Source organism: Sinocyclocheilus grahami, unplaced genomic scaffold, assembly GCF_001515645.1.
Source record: "Sinocyclocheilus grahami isolate Dianchi unplaced genomic scaffold, SAMN03320097.WGS_v1.1 scaffold432.1, whole genome shotgun sequence".
Classification (NCBI taxonomy): Eukaryota; Metazoa; Chordata; class Actinopteri; order Cypriniformes; family Cyprinidae; genus Sinocyclocheilus; species Sinocyclocheilus grahami.
In genome coordinates, this window is record NW_015505611.1 from 724,400 (window position 1) to 738,448 (window position 14,049).

General features: G+C 36.2%; 1 protein-coding gene across 1 annotated transcript in view; it reads left to right on the forward strand.

Moving 5' to 3' along the window:
- The first annotated feature begins 3,107 nt into the window (after window positions 1-3,107).
- Window positions 3,108-14,049, forward strand: part of LOC107551758 (zinc finger protein 40-like) — a 57,863-nt gene continuing 46,921 nt past the window's right edge. Inside the window, exons 1-2 of the mRNA XM_016233482.1 lie at window positions 3,108-3,568; window positions 6,431-6,593. Coding sequence (XP_016088968.1) covers window positions 6,554-6,593 — 40 coding nt within the window. The 5' untranslated portion in view covers window positions 3,108-3,568; window positions 6,431-6,553. The remainder of the gene's footprint in view (window positions 3,569-6,430; window positions 6,594-14,049) is intronic.

Here is a 14,049-nt window from a genome sequence, read left to right on the forward strand (position 1 = left end):
TGCAATGTTGTATCTTGATTTGAGAATGTTTACATATTTGTACTGGAAAACAAGTAAATAAATATTAAATAAGAATTTTTTTTCAGTATAAAATAAGCTTTCATTTGTTAATATTAGTTAACTTTAATCTGTATATAACATATAATAATATAACATTAATATTAGCTAATTACATTAGTTATCAAGAACTAACAATGAAAATATTTTAACAACTGAAAACACTATTCAATGGACCTGACTTAACATGAACCAAAAACTATTATTAACAAAGATTAATAAATACTTTAACAAATGCATTGCTTATTTAATGTCAGTTGTTGCATGAACTAATTGTAAAGTATTAAAACAAACTTGGATGATCAAAATCTCCAAGATCAACATCTTGAATTTAAATGGAAGCTGGAAAATCTGGAGTCACTTGATCAGTGTTACAAATCTGGGCTGCGTTTCCCAAAAGCATCGTAAGCTTAGGTTGACCGTAGCTCCATTGGTTTCAATGGGTCTACAATGTAATAGGCTTACAATGCTTTTGGGAAACTAGAAATAGTGCAGAATCCTAACTTTCTGTTTATTCCCAGGTTTAGATGAAAAATCCCAGATTTTCAGTGTTCCAGTGATCCCACTGTATGTGTGTGCTTGTTTGGGCATTTAAATATAGAACATAGAGAGAGAGGCAGAGAGGGGGAGAACACATATATCTAGCGTGATGCTGTTCGCCCCCTATTCTTCGTCACCAGCACACGTATGTACGAGTCCCAGTGGGCTTGTTGCTGGAGGAAGGATAGAACAGATAGTCACCTCTTCCACCTTCATTAAAGAGCTATTTATATTCTCGGGGCTGAAATACTCTGACCTTTCTCATTAAGCGATGTGTCATTTGTGAACACAAACACCCGTGGACATATTGTGAGACGCTTTGGATGTGGGTTAAAAATAGTCGAGCAGCATTATTTGTGCTATCTGGTGATGTCTCAGGGTGGCTTAGTATGTTTTTTTGGCGGATATGTGGTGTCCTGTGGTTCTGCACACACGTCTGACTCTTGAGGTCAACATTCAGTGAATCGCTTACTGCAACATGAGGCAATTGTTTATATAAAATAAATAATGACGTCATTATTGTGAGAACAAGCAAAACATCCATCAATAAATCAGTTTTAGTTTTTAAGCACCATAATTGGGATAAAGTCTGGTTTTAATTTGATTCTGAATGTGTTCACTTTTGGAAATGTATTGATTAGTTGGTTTGCCATGGGCTGTGATTGTCACTCTGAACAAGGGTCATCACCGACAACCAGATGGTCATGACTCATGACAGACTTAACTGCACATATAAATGACAAAGCAAACATTTCTTCCTGCATTTGGGTCTATCTTCTGAAATTCAAGTCAAGTCAAGTCAAGTCTGCTTTATTGTCAATTCTTCCACATGTACAGCACATACACACAGAGAATTGAAATTGTGTTACTCTCAGACCCTTGGGTGCATACAGATCAAATAAATACAGATTAAATACAACTATACAAATATACAAATAAGGTAAAATGTAAAAAAATATATATAAAGCACAAGGCATATGGCAGATAGAGTGCAAACCAGTAAAGTAAACAACAGTGCAGATATAGTGGTTGTAGTGCAAAAAATTATTTGTAGTGCAAAAGAGCTTATTCAGACTTCAATGTTTTCTTTGAAATATTATTCTTATGTTTAGATGTCACCACTGTCATCATGCATTCTGTAAAGCTGCTTTGCATTTATATCTGTATTGTGAAAAGTGCTAGCCTATATATTCAACAAAATCTTTGTTGATTTTTTTTTGGAAAACATAAACCATCATGAATATAACATTACATTAATAGTTTTATAAGATGTTTCCTTTCATTACCTTGAATGTCCTGATTTGTCATTGGCGGTTGTATAAACTGCTGGGTAGATTACCTACAATTTGTAGTTTGTTACTAATTACAGATTACATGATGAAAATTGTAGTTACGTAATCTAGGTTTCTCATTTTATGTAATGTATTCTGACTGCTTTGTAGATTACTTATTACCTAACTTGTTTTTAACTTACCATTAAATGTACCACATTAATATTAAAAAAAAAAAGCTGAAAGAAAATATATTTCATTCTTTGAAATGCATTAAACATTACATAACTTCATGGTTTTCCAAAACGCTTTTTATATCTCTTACACTGGTTGTCTGTCTGTTTAAACGGTCAAAATAAAGTAGATTTTCCCCTAAGCTCCTCCTTTCTTGGTACCTTCGCATACAAACCGCAACGAACTATCAAAGGAATAATAGAAAACCTAAAAGTGGATAACTCTAGTTTTATTCATTTTAAATGCACATAAATCCAAAAAATGTAACACTGGCTGTAACATAAATGCATATTTTTCTTTGAAACATCAGTCCTAAAACGAGCATACTCAGTGCTTTCAGTTTTGCATGACTGTGAAACATTACATTTGAAGCGTTTACATTTCCGATATGATTTGGCGTATAATTACACCGCAATCACACTCTCTATGCTGCATTCTCCATTGTTTGCCTGGATCTGTGAGGGAAAGCCCAGCGCTGGTTGAGGGGCACAACGTGACCTAACAAACAAGGAACCTCCGGGAACACCGTCAGTCCTGAACTATGCGCACATGGGGCCTATCTGAGGGGTCCCGCGAGAAGCGACGCTTTACAAATGACTCTTAAAATGCGCTTTTGCAAATGCCGCTCGGTAAAGCGCATTGACTTGGCATTCGTGCTATGTTTATGATGAAAGTTTACAATATTAGTCACTCAGATGATGCTTAACGCGTTTTATTCATGTGCTCCATCGGCCGTCAGGACACTCCCTGAGCGCGTTTGCTTCGCTTGGGAGGCGGAGACGGGACCCCCGTTGACGTCAGTGGGCCTGTCGGTTTCCTGCAATAGAAAGTGAGGGAAGATAGAGCGAGAGAGGGGAAAAACAGACCTCTGACCGTTGAAACCCTTGACAACAGTTCAGACTGCACCTGTAAGTACTGAAAGTTAAGAAATACACGCGACTTAATAAGCGTTTAGACGCACGGTCCAGTGCGTAGCCAACGCATGCGGTGCGTAAACTCACCTCCAAGAGCTGTTGTTTTGGAACACAATGTTTCCAAAAAGATTGTATGGGTTGTTTAAACTTGTGGGCATGTTTGTGTGAGTTTTACGCTGATTTTGCCTGGTGTCGGTCGGTCTGTACCGAGCCGGCCCGTGTTTTGTATCTCGCCGAGAGCACACGTCTCCAGAATCCTAATACGCGGGGTGTAAATGTTTATCAAGCCCGCAACGCTGCTGGAGAGAGTCTCCGAAGCACCGACCGCGACGGCAGGTAAGCGCCAAAACACCTTCCCTTGACAATAGGATGCAAATGAACGCGTTTCGGCTGGTTTAAATGGCATTTTGTTGTCGGATTATGGAAGTGTTTCTTGTTCAAGTCCTGTTGCAGAGGGGTTTTCCCCGGCTCCGCCCTCTTCATGTGTCTCTTAAAGGCAGTAATGCGCCATTCATCCAGTGCGCACCTAGATTTGGCATTGAACTGTGGCATGTAAGCGTAGTGGCTTTTATTGAAAAACGTGGTGGTTTTGTGTCAGGCTTGGACACATGGTGACTCATCACATATATGCGGGTCTTATAGGTTGTAAGCATGTCAGTTTGTCACTGGCACGGTCTGCCTTACAGGAGCAACCCCTGTTTAGTGCCATCTTTTTTACCATTGCATGCATGCCAAGTAGGCTATGTATGTGTCCCATGTGCAGCAGTTTCTGTTGGCTCTGTTAGACTGGTTTCAGGGTGTTTCCTTATAGCTTGACTAATAGATTCTTTTAACATTTTGCATTCATGCATATTTAGCAGATGCATGGCGAATTTTATTAGTATGTGAATTCTTTGGGAATCAAACCCCCTGAACTTGGCGTTGCTAATCCAGTTATATTCATTCTGAAATAGCATAGTATTGAAATTCTGCAGTAATATTGAAACATTCTAATTCTGATGTAAACAATATTAAAATGATGCTGTAACATTCCAAATCTGCAATAATGTCATATTCAAATTTCAGTTCTGCAATGTCCTGTTCAAATTCTGCAGCAACATTTTGAAACTACAAAATATTTAAATTATTCAGTGACATTGTACCATTTCAGTTTTGAAATGGCTAAATATTTAAATTCTCCAGTAACATTGTAACGTTCCAATTCCGAAAATGATGTAATATTCAAATTCTGCGGTAATATTGCACAATTCCAATATTGAAATGATAAATGTTGGAATGTTATAATGTTACAAATTGAAATATGAATTATTTACTAACATTGTAACATTCCAATTCTGAAATGATGTAACATTCAAATTATTCAGTAACATTCCAGTTATGAAATAACATCATATTAGAATTCTGCGGTAACACCTGTAACATTCCAACTCTGAAATTAAGTCGTATTCAAATTCTACAGTAACATTTTAGCTCTGAAATAACAAAATATTCAAATTCTGCAGTAACATTCAAATTCTTAACACAATATTGAAATTCTGCAGTAACATTGTAACCTTTCAGTTCTGCAGTGTCATATTCAAATTCTGTAGCATTCCAATTCTGAAATAGCCAAATATTTTGATTCTGCAGTAACATTGTAGCATTTCAGTTTTGCAGTGTCATATTCAAATTCTGCAGTAACATTGTATTAACGTGTGTGTATAAATGTATTTTTCCAGTTCTGCTATGGGTAGATGAAATAATATTGAAAAGTAGACATGCAATGTAACATAGGCTACATAATTTTGTTGATTGTTTTATACTTATAATTCAGGAATTACATGTAATATTTCTACTTTTAAATTACACTCGTCACATTACAGAAAGTTTATGGGAAAAAATGTTAACAAGACAACCAGTTACAAGACCAAAGGTACAAGGTTTACACTTTAACAATATATATTCTTATATAAGTATTTGTTGATTTAAAAAAAAAAAGAAAAAACTCGGACACATTATGCATCAATATATTTATAAGGGAGGATTTTATTTGAACACACACTGATTGTCCTATTACAGTATTCCTCAATCCTGGTCCTGGAAAACCTGGTCTCTCTAATCAAACATGCCTAACTCCATGTCCTGAAATGATGCATCAAATAATCCAAAATGCAGTGGAGGAGGGCTTCCTGAACCAGGAGTGAGAAACAGTATTCTAGATGTGTGTGTATGTGTGTGAAACCTGGTGCATGCGCTGTGCTGTGTGTGTGTATGTTGAAATCCTCAGGGAGGTGATGTCATTGCCGTAGAGCTGCACACAGAGGGAAATCATACACACTTGTAGTAAGCGTTATGTAATGTGGTGAGACGGAACATTCGTGTGGAGTCTGGCACATGCCGTGACGGGATGCATGCGGGAATGCATGGGCGAGGCATGTCAGATGTTTGCTTCATGCTACAATGGAGCTGAGGAACATATAGAAACAAAAACCTCCTAAACATTGAAACAAAGAGGATCTTGTGTAGAATGCGGGCTTATTTGCATCTATTCATGCAGAGCCAAAACAATGCCTTTGCCATTTTGAGAGCTGCCGTTTTAAAATGTTTTGAAGACTGGTGATTTTCATCATAAACAGTCATTATTGTAGAGGATATATATCAACCATGCTGATTAATTGGCTATTTATCAGCGTTGATGCAGTCTATGGATAATGCACCTTTCCCCTTTTTAATGTAGTTGAATAATATATATCTCTATCAGTTGACAACAAATTGATGTCCTCGGCTGTTTTTCATTGCATTTATGGTTTTTAATGCTTTAATGCTTTTTTATGGTGTTTTAGGAGGTGTTTTTATTCTATTTAAATGAATAAAATTAATTTTTTAAATACTAAATATCATTGTATCTTCTATTTAGCAAATTCATTTATTTTTCATAGTTATTTAAAACATTTTTGTGGACCCTTTTTTATTGTGCTGTTTGGCTATATATGTTTAAGGGCTGTAAATTGTCTTGACAATATTTTTAATATTTAAAAATATGTCTAATAATGAAATTACTGTGAAATTTTGCTTGTGATGGAGACCCGAATAGCACTTTTAACATTCACCAGAGGGTTTGCAGCACGGCAGAGATGACAGTGTCATTTCTCTGTGTTTGATGTCAGATAGATACAGGTGTGTGTAGAAGTGCAGTTAGTCAATACATCGACGGCAACAGACCATTAAGATCAGAAATCTGATTACTGCTCACACTTCTATATCTGTGTCAGTCCAGCTAAAACATCAGTTCTTATTGACAAAACTAGTGATCTGTCACAGTAGCTGGAGCTAGAGAAAGAGGAAGCCACGCTTGTGTTGTTTCCAGCAGCAAGAGTATGTGTTTGTGGCCTGTTTTGTTTTTGCTTCAGTTTACTTGTCTCTCATCTGTCCCAGATGTGCAGAGGGTGTCTTTCCTGTGCGGAATAGGAGATTGTCTTTCCTCCCTGTGACCGGTCTGCATTCCATCCAGCATCTTTCCGTACCATGTGTCACTGAGCCAGTGGCAAAACCCTGAAAATGCCACGTACAAAGCAAAACAACCCTAAAAACCTGAAAGGTAAGTGTTGTCTTCCGTTTGACCAGATTTCTGTTTGCTTAGGTGGTTTTTGTTGGGTCATGCCTTTTCCTTTCACAGGTGTCAGGAGGTCTCTTTTTGCGGTTAAAATGTCTGTGAACTTTCTTCATAGAAGGGAAATATATGCCTAGTTAATAGAAACGTGTAGGTTTCCCAGTCAAACTAGTACATTTATTTACGTGGCTTGGGCTATTTTTGTATATTTTTGTTCTGTGCGAAATGACCACATTAGGTGTCATTTGTAATTACCACAAATTATAATAGTTAGTCATTAGGAGACTTGTGTGAGTGAAAACTGTATGGTTTCAGTTCTATGTGTTTCAAAAAGTGTTTCTAATAATCCTATTTTGACGATTCTGTGAATACAGTTTTTTTTTCTGTGTTGATGTATTTCTTCTTAAAACAGGAAGTAGTTTTTGCAGGTGGCGTTTGAGGGAGGGACGTCCTTTTACTATAAAGTGTTTTTGTGGATCAATATTTATTGACATTTTCCGGAAGAGATGTATCTGCTTACGGTGACTTGTAGTCAATGTTTAAGAGTACACTAGCATGTAGACAGCATCTGTTTGTTTAATTACAGTGAGCAGTATTTTATATTAGAATTCATCTGTGTATTTTAATTCGTCATTTTCATAGAATTAAAAATATACTCGCTGTAGCAGAGTGTGTAGCAACCCAGATTTCGGAGTGTTTGGATAGTTATTGCTTTGAGCTTGGCCAAACAACATGAATAATTCAGTTTGATTACTGAACAGCATCCACCAGAGACGGCTGTGACTTTTCTCAATATTAGTATTATTAAGTGAAGAGAGGGACAAAAAAAAACCCCAACACAAATGTCCTTTTTTTTTCTTTTATAATAAAGACCACAGAAATTAACATGATGATTGTTTCTTGATTTAAAAGCAAGTTTATGATTTTATAAGGTTATGAAGGTGTCATTACATATTGACATTAAAGTTCTAGATTTTATTAGTAACACTTTGGTCTTGTAGAATTTATTGATCTTTAACATCCTAAATGACAAGCAGATTTTAAATAGTGCGCCATACACGCAATGAAAACCATCAGAGAAACACACATAAAACGAATGCAGTAAACATTAACTAGCCTAAATAACAGATAACAAATTACTGATTACTGATTGAGATTAGTCTCAAATTACTGATAACAAAAATTATTTTATTTTTATTTTTTTTTAAGTATTTGTATTAAATGTAATCATTTTGGATGTCACACAGAAACTTCTGGGAATGTGCTTTTACTGTCTTTCACTGTAAATTATTCAGTAATTCATTGTTTTTACTTGCAAAAACCATACATTTGAGACTATTTGACTGAAAATGGCATATAATGCAATATTGTTCAACCTTATGTTAAGGCAGATTACACACTGGAATAAAATGGAGTAACATAAGCAATTTTCACACAGAAATTGCTAGTAAATTTCACAAATAGTTACAAAGTAGCGACAAGTAACACATTGAATTAAACATGAAATTATGAAAACTGAATTAATATTTTATTGTAAAATGGACTCAAATAATCAGTTTTTTTTTAAAACTACTTTTTTTTAACAGTGAATTTATCTAACAAGTTTTACTTTAGCATTTTTTTCTGTGAAAACTACAAAAAAAATAAATTTTTACAGTGCGTTAATAAGAAGGTAAAAGCCGTTTTGGAGATAGTCAAATACTTTATTTAACTTTAATCTTCTCCAGAACAAATACGTTTTAGTGACGTAGGGCCTATTTCTCAAAGCCAAGGTTGCTTTAAATGTTTCTGTGATCACAGCAAGGAAATGCACCAAGCATGTCGGTACACGCAGAAATTGAGCTTCCATGATGCATGACGTTTCTGTGGAATCCCAGACATTTCCTTGTTACCAAGAAAGCCCCCACCTCAAAGTCCAGCCACAATTGATGCCATTTCATGTTCAAAAGCGAAGTTCCTTGTCGTTTATGATATCGAAACTCAATATTTTGTAAAGAATCAAAGTGCAATTCGAATGCTGAAATGCAATAAAAGTTACATTTTAAAAATATTGTTTATTTTTGGACTCGATAGTATTGAATAGTGTGGCATTGGGTGTGTGAATGAAAACGGCTGTGCAGCAATGTTTTGAAAGAACATAAAGTATGAAAGAGAAAGAAAAATACTAGAACCAGGAACTAGAGGATTCCCTCCTTTGTGTTGGGCGGCTGTGTTATTGGTGTCGTGGATACAGAGGTGACCTCTGTCTATCAGCAGAACACACCCATTCTAAAGCATGTCATAATCGAGTCAAGACGGTCAAAGCTTAAAAGCATAAAGCTTTCATTGTTCTTTGAGGTTGCTGTGTTTCCAGGCTGTGTTTACTGTTAGGTAGCGTGGTGAAATCATTGCTAGGCACATACCCAGCCAACATGTCAGTCTGCGTTTTGTTGTCATGCATGTGCGACTCGTGACTTCAGAGCAGAGCAGGAATGCTTCAGTGACGCAGTTTGAGGGTAAACGGGCAGGAAGTAAGGAACCTCTAACCCCCATTGGACTCAGTATGTTTACTTTTCTGAAACAGCTGGTCTCCAAGCACACATTGCTCACATTACGTCGTTGTCGACCCTTAAGTCACCTGTTTTTCTATTTACAAAATTATTAACCATTGAGGGACAGTGTTGGAGCCAAAGATAAGAAATATTTTTTATGCTTTTAAACCTTTTTAACAGTATTTTACCCTTACTAACTAAAGGAATAGTTAATTTTATTTGTTTACGCATCCTCAAGTTGTTCCAAACCCTTATGACTTTCTTTCTACAGTAGAAAAAAACTTCACAAAGGTCTTTTTTAAATGACACTTCACGTTAACCATCGTTTTTAGCTCCAAAACAGTCCAATTTTTGACTCCGTATTAGTGAATTATTTCCTCACAGAACGCTATCTTACTGTAGAAGACATGAAATGTGCAATAGTAGTCATTTAGACTGCTTTATTGTGTTTATTTGAAGCTTATCGGGTGTAGCCGCTTTTGTGCTGTTGTTATGTAGTGTAAAGCTGTGTGAAGATTCTTCAAAAATTCCCTTTTGTGTTTCATGGGAAACAAATTACAATGTGCAGGTTTGGATTGGCATGAGGGTGAATAAATAATCACTGAGTTTTAATTTTTGTGTGAATGATTGTGAAGTGAAGTGAATTTAAAAAGGTTAAAAGCAGCCTTCTTTTTGTTAGAATGTTGTTCCTTTTTATGAGTGTTTTGTTAAATATAATGAAAAATCCGTACAGTAGTGAGTTTTCCGCTAGTAAACGTACCGTGAAAGGAGCACAAGGTGTTGAAAAGCTGGAAAAAGCATTTCTGGTGGAAAGTCTTGAAGTCATGAAATTCCAAAGTCAGTTTATTGTTAATTTAGCTGTTAAGGGGTTTTTCTGAGTGCATGACTTTATATACTTATACAGTTTAAATACTATTTTGGGGTACATAAATACAGTAAAAGCAGTAATAATGTGAAATATTATTCCAATTTAAAATAACTATTTTCTATTTAAATATATTTTAACATTTATTCCTCTGATACAAAGCTGAATTTTTAGCATCATTACTCCTGTCTTCAGTGTCACATGATCCTTCACAAATCATTCTAATTTGCTGATATCCTATTATTAATAATGCTGAAAACATGCTATTTTAGTAGAATAAAGCACATTTGTTTGAAATACAAGTCTGCTGAATATTATGAATTTACTGTCCTTACTGTTTACCATCCTTGTTTTTTTAACAGTTCGTAGAAGTCCAATTTGTATGTGTGCAAATCATTTTGTTGGGATTGCCTAGGAAAAAACAAAACTGTGGTTACCAAAACAATGTAAATTAGTCACGTCCTGGTGTCTGCTTCCTTTTAACATGTTATGCTTTTCTGCAGAATACATGAGTTGTTTATTTGCATGCAGAAAGACCGTAAAGTACGCTCTTTAGAAATGTGGGAGTATGTTGAATGTCGGACCACGTTGCACCATAACATTTTAGAGTGGTATTGTTGGCACAGTGACCGTAGGTGGGAAAATTGCGGCATGCCTCCTGCGGGCCTTCCTTTACTTCCCATTTCTAAAGCGCCCATTAAAACGTTCTCTGTCTGAGACATTGAATCAACCTGCTCTCAGTCTAACACACTTCGCCCACGTGCAGGTGGTGCGGCTCGCAGACTGTTGCAGCTTGTGTTGGTGGTAGATGACCGCAGAACGCTGAAATGGAAAAGCCCTTTTTAGTGCAACACACGCTCAGTAGTTGTACAATACAGACGCTGGAACGTCCCTTTGAAGCTGCAGGGGTAAATGTTTTACCCAGAATGCCCGTCTTGACTGCGTGACCCAGAAAACCTGTTAATAATCGACTCTGGGGTTAGTTTGCTGACCTCTGTGGAGTCCAAGTGTGCGCGGGGTGTGATTGTGTAACCCGGACCGGCGTTACCTGATAATCTCAGGTGTCACGTGCATTGGGCTTCTCACGGCCATGATGGATGGGTCCATAGATTCAGAGATGTCACTTTAAATTGTTTTTGTGGCAGATGCCACTGTTTCTGTTTCAATTCAGTCTGACTTCTCCGTTGGCGCAGGATGAGACTAGCCTCCTTTAGGAATAACGTGGAGGAGAGACACGCATAGTAGCGCTGTCGAGTGTTTCTCATGGTTTATGAGGTGGGGGAGGTTGATTCGATGTCCTCCTGCATGGCTGAGCCAAGTTTGACGTAAAAAAAAAACTCTCTGTAGGAGTCTATATATCTATAGACACACAGTATATGATTTTGGGTTTGACATTTCAGCAAGCTAAAAAAAGCTTTTTGTCACTCTTAGATCCTTCTATACAGGCTGCTTTTGTTGACGCATTTAAACACCCTCTTTACATATGAAATGATTAACAGCAGTTTGCTACACTTATGTGCGGTTTGCTGGTTTGCTGTGAGTAAAATTTAAGTTCTGAAAGTACAACAAACTGTTTTATTTCAAAAGGTCAAAAGCATTAATTATCATATTGTGACCTGTTGAATGAGCTTCAGTATGATTAATATTTATTCTGTAATTCACATTAGTTGTACATTTCGGTTTAGATGAGGAGATGAAGTGATACAGAGGCAGTCTAAATGCCGAGTGTTGTTCTTCTCATGCGTTACCCCAGGGCACACATTTGTTTCAGTGCTGTAGCGGTCTGAGCCTTCTGTCTCCCCTAAGCATCAGAGGTCAAGAGGTCAGGCTTGGGGTTAAGAAGGGGTCTTGAACTCAATGTAGGGCCTGAATTCTAGTCTGTCTAATCCCAGAGACAGACCCCATGAATATCCCGGAGTTGTTTCTGTCTAAAGTTGAATGGTTCTGGCATCTCTGTTCTTTTTATAGCATTTCAAACATAAAGTTGTAGCGGCAGCTGATGTGAAATCAGCATAGGCTGTCCTTTCACAGTGATATATAAATCAGTCAGTTATTTCATGAGAATAAGGGTCATGTTTTTCAGGTCATGTTTGAAGGCCTGATCTCAAACAAAGAAAGTGAATATTTCTGAACAAAATCAAAGCAGTGCATTCCTATAGATGTATTCACACCAACATTTATCAGATGACAGAACAAGGGTTTTCCCTTTTTTTTCTTCTGCTTCCTCCTTTTTGTTTTTAGTTGTTTTGCTAACCATTTGGTAGCTGAGCTGTTGTGCTTATTGTAAATCCTTTAGTTTTATGATTGTTTGCTAACTTTTGTCTAGTCTTTGGTTTCTCATGTTCTTACTGAAGTAAATTTTCTTTTCATCCACTCCGAGAAATATTAGTTTTGGTTTTGGTGTGAACAGGACTTGTTAGAATATGGTAATTATTAGCAATGACAGTATTAGAAAAGTTTGTTTATAGTATTTAAAAAAAAAAAAAAAAGTATGTTTTATTATGAATCAATGGAAGCCAATTTCCGCCATAAAATAAATAAATAAAATAATAAGGTAATTTTGAGTTTTTATCATACAATTCTGACTTTTCGTCACAATTCTCACAAATGACTTCTTTTCTCAGCATGTTTTTTGTCTCTGGCCACATTTTTTTGTTTGCCACAGAATAAAAAATAAAAAAGACTTTTTATCTCACATTTCTGACTTTTTTCTCCGAATTGCAATTCTGAGTTTATAACTCGCAATTGCAAGAAAAAAGTGAGAATTGTGAAATAACCTCGGAATTGCAAGTGGGAAAAAAGAATTGTGAGATAAGAAGTTGCCATTACCTTTGCAATTTCTTTATTCTGTGGCAGAAACAGATTTTCATATGAATCTTTTTTACGTGCTTCTTTAAAAAGTACTTAAATTTCAAAAAAGCAACTGTATGTATACATTGTAAGTATACACAATATTATGCATTTAAATATTTATTTTAATGATTTTTTTTACTGTACTACATTTAATTTTAGGGTTAAATGTGATTTTATGAATGAAACTATTACACGAGAGATTCATGAGTTGATTCAGTTTTGTGAAGATGTGAATTAAATTAAGTTCAGACCCTGATGATGTAGACTAGATGAACTCTGGTAACCATTTCAGATAATCTCAATAGAGATCCTGTGATGGAGTTTTGATGTGGCTTCAGATGGCTGGATTTTTACCTGTTGTGTCATGCTTTTGAGGCAGTGGCGGCGCTAGGGTGGAGCTATAGCCCCGTCAGAAACTTGCTTAGCCCCGGCATTATATTTTTCATTATAAATTTGTATTCAATCATAAATCACAAAATAAATAAAATGGAAAACACATAATTTAGGGAAAAATAAAGTGAATTTCACGGGGCCCTAAATTAAATGTTGGCTTGAAAGAATTTATGAAAAAAAAAAAAAAAAAAGTTAAGTTTACATGCATTCTCAAAGCATTTCCTTCTATAAATGAATGTTAGAGGTCGACCGATTGATCGGCCGATTTTTGGCATTTTTTAATTAATCGGCAACAGACCGTTTCGAAAGCGGGATTACGTTTTACCCTACTAGAATTGATGCCGGAAAGTTATCATATTCATAAGTGCAACAAGTCATTTGCATGTGAAAGTAGAAACACGTTCAATTCAGACGAAACTTCTAGGCTGATTATAACGTGCACGTGAACTTTCCTCATGAAGTGTCTGTGGGTCCGACAATAGCCTTCACGATGTCATATATTCGGTCGTGGCCAGTGCACTCTTAAGCAGTTATGAGCAGCAGGCAGTGCAATATGTGTGAAATCGTTTATTTTTGTTATCACTATGGCCATTTGACTTATAGCAGTGTCCAGTGTTTCCTATACATTGAGTTATTTGAGGCGGCTCATCACAATAGCAAAACTGACCGCCACAAATAGATTATACTTCGTTGAATAAAATGAGCGCTTCACGTTTCAAAATTAAAATGCAGTGTTTTTATATGAATGTATCTTTGAAAAGAACCGACTGTCTTCAGAAAAGCTTCGATGTCATTTTCATTT